General features: G+C 41.0%; 1 protein-coding gene and 1 long non-coding RNA gene across 3 annotated transcripts in view; one reads left to right on the top strand and one right to left on the bottom strand.

Moving 5' to 3' along the window:
* LOC146704145 (uncharacterized) overlaps positions 1-16,613 on the bottom strand; it is an 88,981-nt gene that overhangs the window by 5,931 nt on the left and 66,437 nt on the right. The gene's annotated exons all lie outside the window — the stretch shown is intronic.
* Positions 492-11,389, top strand: LOC146704148 (cytochrome P450 2F2-like). Of its 2 annotated transcripts, none has more exons than XM_085461124.1 (11): positions 492-668; positions 4,015-4,158; positions 4,487-4,673; positions 4,783-4,943; positions 5,260-5,328; positions 5,437-5,541; positions 5,704-5,842; positions 6,422-6,507; positions 9,595-9,696; positions 9,784-9,925; positions 10,034-11,389. In XM_085461124.1, exons 1-11 carry the CDS (start codon positions 507-509, stop codon positions 10,219-10,221), a joined length of 1,485 nt encoding a protein of 494 aa, XP_085317250.1. In that variant the 5' UTR covers positions 492-506; the 3' UTR covers positions 10,222-11,389. The 2 variants fall into 2 exon arrangements, with proteins under 2 accessions (XP_085317250.1, XP_085317249.1); XM_085461123.1 differs by having other exon boundaries at positions 4,015-4,186; positions 4,512-4,673.

The raw sequence follows: 16,613 nt of genomic DNA, 5'->3' as shown, positions 1-16,613 counted from the left end.
ACGCACGAACCAGGGAGACGGAGTACAGGGGAAGATGACAGAAGCGACAGCATGAACTTGACAACACAAGACACACAGACATAAACACATGAAGGGCAAGGGAGGCTTAATACAAGGGTGATATAATTACAAATGAGCTGGAATAACTTAATGAACCCAAACAAACAATAAACATCAAAATAGACTAAACACAAAACACTGGGTCGCACGACCCAGGACCATGACACAAGTTTCATTTATATAATTTTTCTAGGGATCTTATATCTGTTTTCACTCTTGTATGCTTTTCATACAAGTTTCACACAAGACAGAAAATTTATAAGATTTCTATATATATATCTTTTCCATATGGAAACCGTGCACAAATTTTTTTTTTTTTAGCTTGACATGCTTTTATTTGAAAGTACACAAACAGAAAAGGGAGGGCCAACGACTGAACTACCCCTTTAAAAGAGGCTAACCATGTACACTACTCTTTTTTTCAGTGCATTCCTATCTGTCTCAACATGTTTGCTTCACTTGTGCTGCTATGGCTCTTCATTTGGATCGCCATCCTTCATCTCAAATCCTGGAGGCCCAAGAACTTTCCACCAGGACCTCTTAACGTGCCCCTACTGGGCAGCGTTTTTCACCTGAGCCTAGAGAACCCCTTGAAAGATTTTGAGAAGGTAATAAAAATGCTGTTTGTTGAATTGTGTTGTTTTATCATTTTAAGTAAGGAAAAATGGGCCATTCACATACAGGCACTTAACCCTTTAAAGCTGGTCGGAGCGGGCACGCTCTGTTTTGCGTAACTATTTTTAAATCCCGGTAGCTAATTTTTTTGCATATGAAACCGGAGTTATACTTACAGGGAGTGCAGAATTATTAGGCAAGTTGTATTTCTGAGGAATAATTTTATTATTGAACAACAACCATGTTCTCAATGAACCCAAAAAACTCATTAATATCAAAGCTGAATGTTTTTGGAAGTAGTTTTTAGTTTGTTTTTAGTTTGAGCTATTTTAGGGGGATATCTGTGTGTGCAGGTGACTATTACTGTGCATAATTATTAGGCAACTTAACAAAAAACAAATATATACCCATTTCAATTATTTATTTTTACCAGTGACACCAATATAACATCTCCACATTCACAAATATACATTTCTGACATTCAAAAACAAAACAAAAACAAATCAGCGACCAATATAGCCACCTTTCTTTGCAAGGACACTCAAAAGCCTGCCATCCATGGATTCTGTCAGTGTTTTGATCTGTTCACCATCAACATTGCGTGCAGCAGCAACCACAGCCTCCCAGACACTGTTCAGAGAGGTGTACTGTTTTCCCTCCTTGTAAATCTCACATTTGATGATGGACCACAGGTTCTCAATGGGGTTCAGATCAGGTGAACAAGGAGGCCATGTCATTAGTTTTTCTTCTTTTATACCCTTTCTTGCAGCCACGCTGTGGAGTACTTGGACGCGTGTGATGGAGCATTGTCCTGCATGAAAATCATGTTTTTCTTGAAGGATGCAGACTTCTTCCTGTACCACTGCTTGAAGAAGGTGTCTTCCAGAAACTGGCAGTAGGACTGGGAGTTGAGCTTGACTCCATCCTCAACCCGAAAAGGCCCCACAAGCTCATCTTTGATGATACCAGCCCAAACCAGTACTCCACCTCCACCTTGCTGGCGTCTGAGTGGGACTGGAGCTCTCTGCCCTTTACCAATCCAGCCACGGGCCCATCCATCTGGCCCATCAAGACTCACTCTCATTTCATCAGTCCATAAAACCTTAGAAAAACCAGTCTTGAGATATTTCTTGGCCCAGTCTTGACGTTTCAGCTTGTGTGTCTTGTTCAGTGGTGGTCGTCTTTCAGCCTTTCTTACCTTGGCCATGTCTCTGAGTATTGCACACCTTGTGCTTTTGGGCACTCCAGTGATGTTGCAGCTCTGAAATATGGCCAAACTGGTGGCAAGTGGCATCTTGGCAGCTGCACGCTTGACTTTTCTCAGTTCATGGGCAGTTATTTTGCGCCTTGGTTTTTCCACACGCTTCTTGCGACCCTGTTGACTATTTTGAATGAAACGCTTGATTGTTCGATGATCACGCTTCAGAAGCTTTGCAATTTTGAGACTGCTGCATCCCTCTGCAAGATCTCTCACTATTTTTGACTTTTCTGAGCCTGTCAAGTCCTTCTTTTGACCCATTTTGCCAAAGGAAAGGAAGTTGCCTAATAATTATGCACACCTGATATAGGGTGTTGATGTCATTAGACCACACCCCTTCTCATTACCTAGATGCACATCACCTAATATGCTTAATTGGTAGTAGGCTTTCGAGCCTATACAGCTTGGAGTAAGACAACATGCATGAAGAGGATGATGTGGACAAAATACTCATTTGCCTAATAATTCTACACTCCCTGTACATCTTATGCCATCAGCTTGTCCTAAGTCACAGTTTCCTTCCACATATAGCTTTGCAAAAACTGCATAAAAAGCACTTGCAGCAACAAAAACATAATATTCCAGAAACACGCTTTGCCATCCAATCAGCTGTTCATAACACTTCCTACATTGGAATAGACGTCAGCGTGAACTTTTGCATGTCCGCCATTACCTGCCCGAAACCGGAAGTGACGTCATTTTGCGGAAATGTAGTTTGTTTTTTTTTTTACCATCAGGGCCTCATGAGCCTATACTGGTGTTTTTAAAAGTTATGTTTGACTTTATGACTTTCTGTGTCGTTTCTGGGATGCTGAGGACTCATATTGCACTGCTGGAAATAGTTTATTTTGATACACATGCTGCTTTTTTGCAAATTTGTTGTATAATATTTATTTTCGTTTTTCCTGCAGTGTATAAAAATTGGTGTATTTCAAAAATAAAACTATGAAGACAATCAAAATAAATTTCCTGTGGTGGGAAACTATTTTGTGCAACTTGTTTGGGATAAGCCTCTTAAATTTCTCTAACTAGAAATATATGTTAAAAAAGCAAAAACGATTTTCAATTTTTTTTGTAGTTTATTGCACTTTTTTGCAATTTATGTAATTACTATGCACTTAATGCAGACATATTATTAAAATCTGGGCTATAATGGTTGTATTGATGTATAGCAACTTGAAATGCTCCCAAAAATGGCTCCACAGCATGTAAAAATATAATATAAGCTCTGGCGGACTTGGTTCTATGGTAGGTCTTAAAGGGTTAACAGTACTGATCTTACCTTTTTACTGTGATTGCCTAATATGTTGTTGGTATAAAACTGACTCTCTGCACAGTTGGCATTTACCCAGCCAATACAGATTGGACCTTACCTTCTTGATAAGTCAGTATTTGCCAACAGAGTTTTTCTGTATGTGTGAAGGGGGTTATAATTATAATAATAATAATAATGGATTGGATTTATATAGCGCTTTTCAAGGCACCCAAATCGCTTTACAATGCCACTATTCATTCACTCTCGCATTCACACACTGGTGCAGGCAAGCTACGGTTGTAGCCACAGCTGCCCTGGGGCAGACTGACAGAAGCGAGGCTGCCATATCGCACCATCAGCCCCTCTGGCCAACACCAGTAGGGTAAAGTGTCTTGCCCAAGGACACAACGACCAGGACAGAGAGCCCGCGGATCGAACCGGCGACCTTCAGGTTACAGAGACGCTTCCCAACCCCCTGAGCCACGGTCGCCCCATCTTTATGTTTCTTTATATAAAATAATAAAAGAGCAGTATATGCTTCAAAAAAACAATTATTTTATTGAGTATAATTTGTCAATATAGCTTTACTAATATGCCACAAGCTGTGTCTAGCAGGATGCGTACACAGGGTCCTATTTTCAGGTCATAGTAGAAAAATATTAAGGACATAAATTACATTTAATTCAATTTTTTTCATAGCTGCTTTAGACCATATAAAATGTTAATTCCTCTGGTCGGTAAATATGTTTAAAGCCCCTTCAAAATGTAATATTCATCTGAGGGTGTGACGCATGGATTTCAAACATGTCATTTTGTTTCCTCCCAGCTGAGGAAGTCTTATGGAGATGTCTACAGTATTTTCATCGGTTGTAAACCAGCTGTAGTCATCAATGGTGTAAAGGCCATGAAGGAGGCTATGGTGACCAAGGCTGCTGATTTTGCTGGACGACCTCATTCATTAATGAGCTCAGTGATGGGAAAGGTAGAATTTACATCATATGTTATATGAGGTATAATGGAATAATAGTAAAATCTTCTTTATCAGAAATTCTAAGTGCGACTCAGAGTCAAATGTATGTTTTGGTGGGTGTTTTGTTGCTGCTTCTCCAGTGCCCCTGTCGTGACTTTCGCGTGCATCAAAACAAGCGAAACAGACTCACAGTGGTTTATGTTTCCTACCTGGGAAAGTTGATGTTGCTGATGTTTTACTGACTTTAAACTACACTGTGAGGATCAATTGTTCACTTACGTTTTAGGCCAAGAGGTTGGAGAGCTTTGGAACAGGGAACATTTTTGAGTTCTTTCTTCTTTATGTTGCTCAACCTGTTGTAGGAGTCATTATGGCAGATTATGGCTCTAAGTGGAGGGAACAGCGTCGCTTTGCTTTGATGACTTTGAGGAACTTTGGTCTGGGAAAGAATTCAATGGGGGAGAGAATTCATGACGAGATCAAACACATCATCAGTACCCTGGAAAAGAACGTTGGTATGTTCATCGATGGGTTCACACAACAGTTTTGCACAGTGCTGTTGGTTTCAGAATATTGATTTGTACTCTCGTACAGTGCTGTCTTGTTTCATTATGTCTCCTACAGGTAAAACAATGAGCCCTAAGGTTATGTTTCATAATGCAGCCTCCAACATCATCTGCCAGGTTCTGTTTGCTAGACGCTACAAGTACGATGATGAGTTAATCAAACTGTTTGTTGAAGTCTTTACCGAGGTTTCAAAGATAGTCAATGGACCGTGGGCCACGGTGAGTAAAACTGACAGCAATGCTATCGAGGCAAAGTGTTTACAGTTTCCTAACAGGTCTGTGAGACTGCCTGGAGCATGCCAACATGGCTACAGTCTTCAGCTCAGTCTAGAGCTGAAGGTGAAACGTCTTCAAGATCAAAATCCACTGTGAAATCACTGCTATGCTCTTATTGTTTAGAAGTCAGAATGGACTTTGTATCGACTTGTTGACTGTCCATCCAACATAGTTTTGCCAGTCAAATAAAAATCTTAAAAGTTATCTTCAGCAATACGTCTTCTTCCACCAATTATGTTGTTTGGTTGTTTTTCTGCAGCTGTATGACTCTTTTCCTATAATACGTAACCTGCCACTGCCCTTCCAAAAGGCCTTTAAGAAAATGGAGGTAATGTTGAAGATCATTCTTAACACACGTTTGTACAATAAAGATAGAAACATACGCATGCACACTGTCAGTGAAAAACGAAAAGTAATGAAGAATTGCATGTTTTAGATTTATAAGAATCTTTCACGTCGCATGGTGAGCGAGCACAGAGAGACCCGAGTTCCCGGAGAGCCACGAGACTTTATTGACTGCTACCTGGATGAACTGGAGAAGGTGTGTGAGCGTGAAAAGGAAAGCAATAAATAAATGGAAATTCTCAGTATTTACTCAGTATCTTGTTACACAAGTATAACACTCATACTCTTATATGTATGATAAGATACATTTTTGTCTTGCTTGAATGTTTCGTACAATTATCACTCTCTGCATTTTTAGAGAGTTGATGAAGAGTCTGCATTTTCAGAAGAAGAGCTCATTATGTACTCGCTGAATCTTCACTTCGCTGGGACTGGCACCACCTCTAACACGCTTCTTACTGGTTTTCTTTACCTGATGAACTATCCACACATACAAGGTAATACAACTCCCCCCGTACTCATTTATAATCAAGAAAAATTCAACTTGTTGGCACATTTATAGTAAAATATTACACTACACTGCCGTGTTTTATTTGCGTTATCTGTGCACTAGATATTACTTTGTGCACACCAGATGTTTTTGTACGCTAGACTAAAACAAATGATTTTGATCCAAGATTTTGCTTTTTACTGTGAACAAAAAGAGTCCCTGCTAGAGCTGTGCTTTCACAATCTTTTAGTAATATGCAACAATTCCCATGTTAGAACCTAATAAGGTATACTTAGAAGTAGCTGGAAATGGTCTATAAGCCTGTGAAATTACATATGAATTTGTCTTGAATTTGTTTGTTTTGTTCATGTTAGGGTGTCGAAAAACAATGCAGAATTACAGCAAATGAAAAGCACCCATTATTAAAAACTTGACTAATCCTATGTTTAGTTCATCTTTCACTCGTGGCATTTACCACATTGCTAATTTTCATTTTCTCTTTAAATATCATTAACTGTTGTTTGTTATGTAACATTTGTTTTTGACTTTCTTTACAACACATTGTATGATGCAACATCTCCCACAGAACGATGTCAGCACGAGATAGACCGAGTGTTAGACGGGAAGGACCGCGCCAGTTTTGAAGATAGACACAATATGCCCTACGTGCAGGTACAAATCATACAACATATGTCTGGTCATATGTTTACTCATATTTTACAATGAAGACAAGAAGACCCAAATGCAGGGTATTGCAGACTGAACATTTCGACTGGTTATGTCGCTGTAGTATTGTCATGATCGAGCCAGCGTTTTGAGTTTTCATTTATGTTGATGGTTTGCGTTTAAGTTCATTTAGTTATAAGCTTCTAGGTTTCCCAGTTACGGTTCATTGTTTATTAGATTATGTGGGCTCAAATTTTGGTCATAAATATTTTTTAACCTTGTAAACCCAAATATCTGAAAGTTTTATGTTTCCGCATCTATAGAGGAGAATTTGTGAGTGTGTAAAAAGGATTTGTGTTTGTAAAAGATATTTACACAAGTTACAAATTTTTTTGCTATGGTCTGCTTACAGATACAAAACAAAACAAAAACAGAAGCATTTATATGTCGACTAGGCGTTCGACAATACACAAAATTGATGGTTCGGTTCGACACTTTGGTGTCATGGTTTGATATTTTTTCGATACAAAAAAATGTTCATGCCTTTTTTCATTTGCAATTTATTAGAATTATAAATATTTCTTTTACCTCAAAAGTACAGTTTTTCAATTAAATGCTGCTGAAACAACAAAACAATCTTCTTCCTCCCAGTGTTATTTCCGCTCTGCGGGGTCCGCTTTTCTGCAAAGCCGCCTCCACTCAGCACGCTCAAGGGCGTCGTTCAGGTTGGCGCCAATCTTTACGTCGTCTTTAATTCGGTCCATCCATCGCCTTTTTGGTCTGCCCCTTGGTCGCCGGCCTTGGGGGCTGAGTCGCAGTGCTGTTCTTGCCACCAATTTTTTGTCACTTCTGACCACATGCCCGTACCATCGCAGTCGCGCTCCTTGCATCTTCTCCGTAATTGGTGCGATGCCCAGCCGCTTTCTGATGTCGATGTTCGTGACGTGGTCCCATCGTGTCAGGCCCAGGCACTATCGCAGCATCCGCATTTCCATTGTGTGAAGGGCCTGTTCGTGCTTTGCGGCGGCTGGCCAACACTGATCCGTAAATGGCCACAGGGTGCACAACGCTCTTGTAGATCTTCGACTTGAGGCGGTCAGGCATTCGTCGGTCGCACAGGACACCATTGACTTGGCTTCACTTCATCCAGGCCGCATTAATCCTGGCTCGTACGTCTGGCAGGATGTCGCCATCGTTGCTGATCATTGATCCGAGGTACTTGAAGTGAGATACTCTTGCCAGGTGCTGTCAGTTTGGGGGCCGGCTTCTAAGTACTCAGTTTTTTTCAACCTCAGCCCGTACTCAATCAGGCGTGTCTTCCATTGCTATGTTTGGTGTTGCAGCTCCATTCGAGATTCAGCTGCGAGGAAGACATCATCAGCATTGAGGAGTGTCCAAGGGTGGGGAGCTTGGAGGTCAGTGGTCGCAGTGTCCATGCAGAGGATGAAGACAAGCGGGGACAGCACGGAGCCGTGGTGCACGCCCACAGTGATGTTGAAAGGTGGTGATGTTCCCACTGGGCTTCTGACTCTGCTGGTCACATTTCTGTACAAGAGCTTGATCCAATTGACGTAGGCCTCGGGGACCCTGTGTGATCGCAGAGAGTGCCAGATCAGGTCATGAGGGACTCGGTCGAAAGCCTTTTCCTGGTCGAGGAAGACCACATAGATGGTCTTCTTCTCTCGGTGCTTCTCCAACAGCAGGCGGGCCTCATAGATGGCATCTATTGTGCCGCATCCTTTGACGAAGCCACACTGGTTGGGCGTTATTGTGACGATTTCTTGCAGCCTGGCGTTGATGATCAGCTCGAAAATCTTCATGGTGTGGCACAGGAGTCGAATTGGGCGGTAATTGAGAAATACTTGCTCCAACGTTTGAGAATGATGGGCAGGTCATGGAGGATCTGATGGTTGGCATCCTTGATGTGTTTGACCTGGCCGATGTCCTGCGTTGCTCGATGGCGGTTTCTGGCGAGGCGGTAGATTTTGTTCGCTCCCCCAGGCATGTCCAGTTCTTTGTAGAGTTTGTCATAATGTGACGCCTTTGCCGCTACTATTGCCTTCTTCGTGGCCGATTGAAGGGCCCTGTAGTGTTGATAGTCGCCATCGTTGCGAGACTGAAGCCACATCTTGAATGCTGTCTGATTGTTTGCTGCACGCTGTCATTGACAGCAATAAAAGTTGCAATTGCCCTGTCTATTTCTTTTGCCCTCTTATAACCATGTGCTAACGGCTGTCTAAATGACTCGGGTAGAGTTTGTAGCATGTGTGCTTGTTGTTGTTTTTGTCTGCTTCCACTTGTCTTTGCACTAGGGTGATGTCGACATAAATGTGCAGTCATATTCGTTGTGTTCCCACCGATGGAATTGAGCATTGCGTGACACAATCCAACATACTGTTGTACTTTTGTCCATGACGTGTTTACCATCAGGGTCATGCTTCACATGAAAACCAAAATAGTTCCAAACGCCAGATCTGAACGATGGTGCGGGAGGTTCAATTTCGGGTAGCGTTGAGGCAGTTGCCATGTTGCAACGAGCTTAACTTCTGTCTCGCTAGCTTGAGTGAATGCATATGGGCGGTGCTTAGTGGATCTGTGCTCGACAATGCAGCCTAGGCGGAGTAGTCAAACGCAGATCCACTGAACTCTCAACACAGACAGCATCATCAGAAGAAAAGTTGATAAAATAAATGAAAAATTTTGTATTGTTCGATACATATGCGTACCGAACCGAAAGCACTGTATCCAACAGTTCAATACAAACACATGTATTGTTGCACCCCTAGTGTTGACAATGCACAACTTTCAAGGATAGAAGACATACTAAAGACAGAGACAAGAAGACTCACATTAAACATGAAGACGGAGACAAATGCTTTGCAATGGACCTTATGCTTCTCACCTTATAACATCTGGGAGAGGCTTCGGACAAAGTTTGCTTTGTCATTGATTGAAGCCATTGATTTGGATAGCTGTTGTAATCATTCATTCATTACAATCTCTTTATAGAGAGAAACTAGATAACTGCTAGTACTAGTGAGCCTGCACTGTTTGTCTTTTGCTCTATGCTACATAAAACATGTCTTAATCCAGGCAGTGATTCATGAAGTACAGAGGGTTGCCAACACTGTTCCTCTCAGCGTCTTCCACTGCACCACCAGGGACACAGAGCTCATGGGATATTCCATTCCCAGGGTAAGAGGCAACCGGCTATATAGGTTTTAGGAATAGAGGCAATGAAGAGTTTTCTTAATGTCTTTTATTGTTTTGGTGTTTTTTCAGGGTACAGTAATTATCCAGAATCTGACCTCAGTACTCAACGAGGACGGACAGTGGAAATTCCCTCATGAATTCAACCCAGAAAACTTCCTAAATGACCAAGGAGAGTTTGTTAAACCAGAGGCTTTCATGCCTTTCTCTGCAGGTACAAGAGCATAGACAAATCTTACTTGGAGCAGCAGCAGAGACAGGGTTGTAATATGTTGTCAAATATGTGAACTACATGGTACTGAGACCTTTTTTAATGTCTCAGGTCCTCGGATTTGTCTCGGAGAGGGTCTGGCTCGTATGGAGCTCTTCCTCATCATGGTGACTCTGCTGATGAGATATCAGTTCATCTGGCCCGAGGACGCAGGAGAACCAGACTTCACTCCGGTCTACGGGATCACCTTAACTCCCAAACCTTTTAGCATGAAGATCCAACTCAGGACACCACAGTGAGATGGTGTGCCGACGCTGTAGCTCAGTGACTCAGATAAAAATAGAGGCATACTTAGAATTGAATAAAAATAAATTTCTGCTGCCTTAAAGTCAACAGTCACAAAAGTAAAATATACATAAATTGGGCGAGTGCACCTATCCCAACATAGGGTTTGATCCTTAATTAGTCTCTAAACTATGTATTAGATTTTCCCAAATACTGCAGGGTCTACCCTGAGGCAACGCTTTGTGTGATTTGAAGCTATATAAAAAAAACCTGACCAACAGTCATCCAACATCTAATTTGGAAAAAAAAAAAGATGTGTGGATGTGAATCAAATCAAATTCAAATTCAAATTCAAATTTTATTTGTCACGTACACAGTCATACACAGTACGATATGTAGTGAAATGCTTGGACAACTGCTCGTGACCTAAAGAAAACAAAAAAGGAAAAGGCTATGAATAAGATAGGAAATAAATATGAAAAATTAAAAAGGGTAAATTTAACTAGGAAGGAATAAAATATAAATTAAGGTTAAAAATGAAATAACTGTACAACACAAATTAGAATGAAGGGTAAATTTAACTGGGAAGAATAAGATAAAATATATAAATTAAAGTTGAAAATAAAATAACTGTACAACAAAATACACAATATAGAACTATATAAGAATGTATGAAGAAATCTAAATAAATATATACACAATAACAGCAGCTGTACAAGTATTAACTGGAAATGAAGAATATAGTGACCAGTGTTGTGCGATCCACATTATGTCTTGTGCAGTGCAAACATGCTTAAAGTGATTTAAGTGATGAAGTGAAAACAATGTCCAGAAAGTCCAGTGTGTGTGTAAGAACTATATGTGTGGGTCAGGACTGTGTGGTGGTGTGATTGAGAGACCGTATCGCCTGCGGGAAGAAGCTCCTCCTCAGTCTCTCTGTGTTGGTCTTCAGGGAGCGGAATCGCTTTCCTGACCTCAACAGAGAGAACAGTCTGTTGTTGGGATGGCTGAGGTCCTTCACGATCTTCCTGGCCTTGGTCCGGCACCGCCTGCTGTAGATTGAGTGCAGGTCAGGGAGCTCGGAGCGGATGGTGCACTCAGCTGACCGCACCACACCCATCATTGTGTTAATAAAGAGTGTTTTCTCTCATAGAAGTGAAACAATAAATCCATTACAACCCAGATTTGTGTGTGTTGTTTTACACTCTCATGGTTATGCAGACTCTTTTTTGAGGTCATCTTTTGTGACAATTAATTTTAGTTATTGGTTGTTCAGCAGATCTTCCTGGTTTTCAGACATTAACAGAAACTCATTTACAACTGTCCCAGATTTAAAAACTCACAAAACACATGTATAGTCTTTACATCAGCCCGAATTACAGGTCTTTATAGATTTTGATGGTAAGAAACACTTTAACTTAAAATGGGTTAACAGACAATTTTTAATTTCATCATTTCACAGAAGTTATTATAAATACAAATAAAAATAACATCATTAGTTTTTTCACTTGATATAATAATAATAATAACTTTCGGTTGTTAAACAAACATTGTGAAGTTTGCGGACGACACTACAGTGGTCGATCGCCCCTACAGTGGTGGGGCCTTGTAATCGGAAGGTTGCCGGTTCGAGCCCCGGCTTGGACAGTCTCGGTCGTTGTGTCCTTGGGCAAGACACTTCACCCGTTGCCTACTGGTGGTGGTCAGAGGGCCCGGTGGCGCCAGTGTCCGGCAGCCTCGCCTCTGTCAGTGCGCCCCAGGGTGGCTGTGGCTACGATGTAGCTTGCCATCACCAGTGTGTGAATGGGTGGATGACTGGATATGTAAAGCGCTTTGGGGTCCTTAGGGACTAGTAAAGCGCTATATAAATACAGGCCATTTACCATTTATCACCAACGGTGATGAGACGGCTTACAGGGAGGAGGTCAGCGCCCTGACCCACTGGTGTCAAGACAACCATCTCACCTTCAACGTTGCAAAGACAAAGGAGTTGATAGTGGACTTCCGGAGGTGCAGAGAAGTACACACCCCCATCACCATCAACGGCGCTGCTGTGGAGAGAGTGAGCAGCTTCCGGTTCCTTGGCGTACACCTGGCTGAGGATCTTATGTGGTCAGTACACACAAACAAAACAGTGAAGAAGGCGCAGCAGCGCCTCTTCTTTCTCAGGAGACTGAAAAGATTCGGCATGAGCCCCCGCATCCTCAGGACCTTCTATCACTGTGCCATTGAGAGCATCCTCACTGGATGCATCACCACCTGGTATGGCAACAGCACCGCCTACAACTGCAAAGCTCTCCAGCGAGTAGTGCGGTGCTCTGAACGGATAATTGGAGGTGAGCTTCCCTCCCTCCAGGACATCTACAGGAAGCGCTGCCTGAGGAAAGCGGGGAGGATCATCAAGGACTCCAGTCACCCCAGCCATAAACTGTTCAGACTGCTTCCATCAGGAAGGAGGTTCTGCAGCATCCGGTCCCGTACCAGCAGACTGAGAGACAGCTTCTTCCACCAGGCCATCAGACTGCTGAACACGTCATAGACACCTCAGCTTCACTACTGGAACTTCAACATTATGCACTCCATACTGTATATAAATGCCACTTGTTTTGCACATATTCAACTCTGTATATTTTATATATTTTATTATTATTATTATTATTATTATTATTTTTTTTTTTTTTTTTTTTTACTATTTAATTTGTAAAAATGTGTATACACACACACACACACACACACACACACACACACACACACACGTAGGAAAATATTTAGTATACACATCCAGAAATGCATACACTATTATATATTGTACATATATTTATTAGTTTCAGGTTGGCCATTCTTGTATTTTGCTCGTTTGTGTTGTTGTGTTTGCACATCTCTGTTGCTTGTGGGGCTCGCACACAAGAATTTCACTCGCATGTGCTGTGCCAGTGTGCCTGCACATGTGATGTGACAATAAAAGTGATTTGATTTGATTTGATTTGATTTGATTTGTAGTTTCTTGTTTTGTATTTTGACAGTTTTATGGGCTCATATTTCATCTTCTTACCTTAAACATGGATTAAAGATTTTTATTGTAGTACATATGTATTTCATTATCTTTTCATGTTTAAATACTATTTATTCAACATGTTTGTCCTTAAAAATGAAAATTATGTTAAATCTACAACATGTATTTTAATTTACTGTCTCTTAAAAATACAGAAATATTCTAAATATTAATTACAGAAAGCTTATATATTTTTATGTGATGGTATCCATCCATCCGTTTTCTACAGCTCATCCAGGTTCAGGTTGTGGGGGCGGAGTCTGTGGAGAGCGGCACAAAGAAGCCCAGACATCCTCTGCCTGTATAATGAGACATTTACAGTTTTACCAGGTCTAACTGATTACAAATAGCTTGGGGAAAAAATGGATCCCATTGATGCGACCGTCTCAGGAGTACATCACGCCCACCCACATAATATTCAAACCTTTGATTTCCGAGGAGCAGCCAATCAAAGGAAAGTGGGTGGAGCTGCTCCAAGTACCAGTACAACATTTTTAAAAAGATGGTTTGAAATTAGAGCTGGGCGATAGAACGATAACGATATGTATCGCGATATAACTTTTACTCGATAGAGAAATTAAGCTATCGCGATAGACCTCGCCGCTCTTGTCCTCTTTTTTTTTTTTTTAAAAGGTCAGCCAATCCAAATTAAGTAGCGCAGAGCCGAACCAATCACAGCCGCAGCGTCACGTCACGTGACTTGTAACGTACAGCACAAGTGCCAAGCCGCAGTGTGTTTGTTTGGGAAGCAGCCAGCGGGTAATGGAGGAAATGAGCGTGCCGACTAGAAAAATCAACCGAGCGTGACCGAAGAGAAAACAGATGATGGTTCCAATGCCGGAGAGATTGTCGAACGGAAGAGCCATAGAAGTTCCGTAGTGTGAAGGTATTTCGGCTATTTCAAGTCTGACAAAAAACAGAGTAGCGTGCACTGTAAATTGTGCCGAAAGCAAGTCTGGAAATACAATAAACTGGTGCATGCGTCACACTGTGCGCCACGTTATTGTTTCGGTGAAATGAATTTCTACAATACTGTTAATTCTACTCTCTGCAGTGTTTAAATGCTTACATATACACACAGTTACTGTCCCTCCACACATACGACTCTGTTCTGCTTCTATGCCCCAGCTTTGTTTACTTTTTCCCACCGAGGCTTCTAGACTTATGATTGGCCAACATTTCGGCACGGTTAGGAATCTAGCGCCACCTGCTGCTTTGGCATGTTCATAGCAGCGTTTTCCTTCATTTCTGCCTTTATGTGTGGACGGGATTATTTTTTAAAACGAAAACCGAAAATCTCCGTTTTCAAAAATACCCGTGTACGTGTGGACGTAGCCTCAGTCTCTGACTGGAAGCGCTAATTCGGCTTTTGTCAGACTAAAGTAACTGTTAAAACTGTTTGAAAAGCTCAGCTATACAACAAGGAGAGATTGAGAATTTCCTTTTAGTTCTCAGTTTATTTGATATTGACAAAAGTTAGTCAGTTTTGTCTGTTCTTCTGTAAAACAAACTAAGATTTATTTTTAGAATTAATATTTTGTTTCTAAGTGGAATTGACAGTTTAGTCTGTTTCGTTTGTTCTATTTTGAAACTTAAACGCTTTAGCGGCTGCCTTTTGTGTAGTTTGCAATATTTGCCTTTATTTATCTGAAAAAGTCTCATGTTCCTTAAGTACATCTACCCTGTTGAACTTATTATGGGAAATAAATATTTAAATAAAAACAAGCTGCTGATTATTTCACATTTTACTTGTGAGCAACGGCACATTTAAATCTTACAAATATAGTTATTTGGCTGATATCGTGATAGATATCGTTATCGCCTGAAATGAAAAAAACATATCGTGATATGAAAAAATCTCATATCGCCCAGCTCTATTTGAAATGCAGTATTTTTCCAATATTGTGAATCATGCAAATCCAAGAATAAATATCTGAAGTTGTAAAAACAGTCCTAATACAGGCATCCATTGTTTTTCTTTTTTTAAACTTTTGTCAGTTAAACATTAAAACAAAAAGTACAATTTTAAATATTTGCATTTCTATATATTAAATTAAAAGTGAAGTAGGCATCATAGGTACCATTATGTTCTGTGGCAACAGTGATAGAAGACATTTGCTTGCCTATGATGGCACAGACATGCGTAGATCAAGTCGGTGTCGAACAAATGACTAACCCGATTCAGTGCCTCTGCAGGCCCCACGACTGTGCAAAGGTTGTCTGTGTTTGTACAGTAAAGGGTTAAGGTTAGGGTGTACAAAGGCCCGATGAAACAGAATACATTGAATCACAGCATCACCATGTTTGCATCTGTTGCTCTGATATTGTTGTTGGTGTTGTTGCTTCTCCTGCTGCTTTTTTCAGCATACAGACCCAATAATTTCCCTACAGGCCTGCGACCAATCCCCGTCTTTGGAAACCTGTTGGATCTCAATTCAATTCAATTTTATTTATATAGTGGCAAATCACAACAAAAGTCGCCTCAAGGCGCTTCATAGATACAGGGAAAAACCCAACAATCATATGAGCCCCTATGAGCAAGCACTTTGGCGACAGTGGGAAGGAAAAACTCCCTTTTAACAGGAAGAAACCTCCGGCAGAACCAGGCTCAGGGAGGGGCGGGGCCATCTGCTGTGATTGGTTGGGGTGAGAGAAGGAAGACAGGATAAAGACATGCTGTGGAAGAGAGACAGAGGTTAATAACAGATATGATTCAATGCAGAGAGGTCTGTTAATACATAGTGAGTGAGAAAGGTGACTGGAAAGGAAAAACTCAATGCATCATGGGAATCCCCAGCAGCCTACGTCTATTGCAGCATAACTAAGGGAGGATTCAGGGTCACCTGAGGGAAGCCAATGCAGGATCTGGAGAAGCCTATTGCTGGCCTAGAGGGGGTAAAGTTTAATATCTTTTCTAATATTTTAAATATATAAAACAATTCTACAATTTTTTTAATATATGCATTCATTGATGTACACACTGATAGGTTTGTCTGAGATTCCTGCATCTTTAATTGTTTCCTGGTGTTAGTTTTTGTTTTCCGTTCTCTCTAAAAATAAAATATTAGATGGGATTAGATAAAACTTTATTAATCCCTCCGGTGGGTTCCTCCGGGAAATTCGGTAAGCTGCATACAGGTTAATAAGGGAAATGACTGTTTTTAGTCTAGATATAATGATACTCACTTGTTGAATAAATATCTTAAAAGATGAATGAAAATAGAGTTGAATATGCCAAAGGTTTTTTTTTCGTGGTAGTTATTTCACTCGGCTGTTTGTCTGCCCGAGCTGATGAGCTGAGCTCCTCACAGAACAGAGGGGGCTTGGCTCTGTGACCTGATGGTCAGTTATTTA

This window comes from Copadichromis virginalis, linkage group LG7 (assembly GCF_057382275.1).
Source record: "Copadichromis virginalis isolate Kocher_CV1m ecotype Utaka linkage group LG7, C_Virginalis_male_GT1.1, whole genome shotgun sequence".
Taxonomy (NCBI): Eukaryota; Metazoa; Chordata; class Actinopteri; order Cichliformes; family Cichlidae; genus Copadichromis; species Copadichromis virginalis.
The sequence above is the reverse complement of the archived record's forward strand: the minus strand, read 5'-3'. Positions and strand labels throughout refer to the sequence as shown.

What these genes read in the sequence shown, in the direction of transcription:
- LOC146704148 (XM_085461123.1), top strand. Translation starts at nt 507, where the DNA reads ATGTTTGCTTCACTTGTGCTGCTATGGCTCTTCATTTGGATCGCCATC. An exon ending in TCAATGGACCGTGGGCCACG is followed by an intron (nt 4,944 to 5,259) that starts GTGAGTAAAACT and finishes GTTTTTCTGCAG; the next exon opens with CTGTATGACTCTTTTCCTAT. An exon ending in ACCTGGATGAACTGGAGAAG is followed by an intron (nt 5,542 to 5,703) that starts GTGTGTGAGCGT and finishes CTGCATTTTTAG; the next exon opens with AGAGTTGATGAAGAGTCTGC.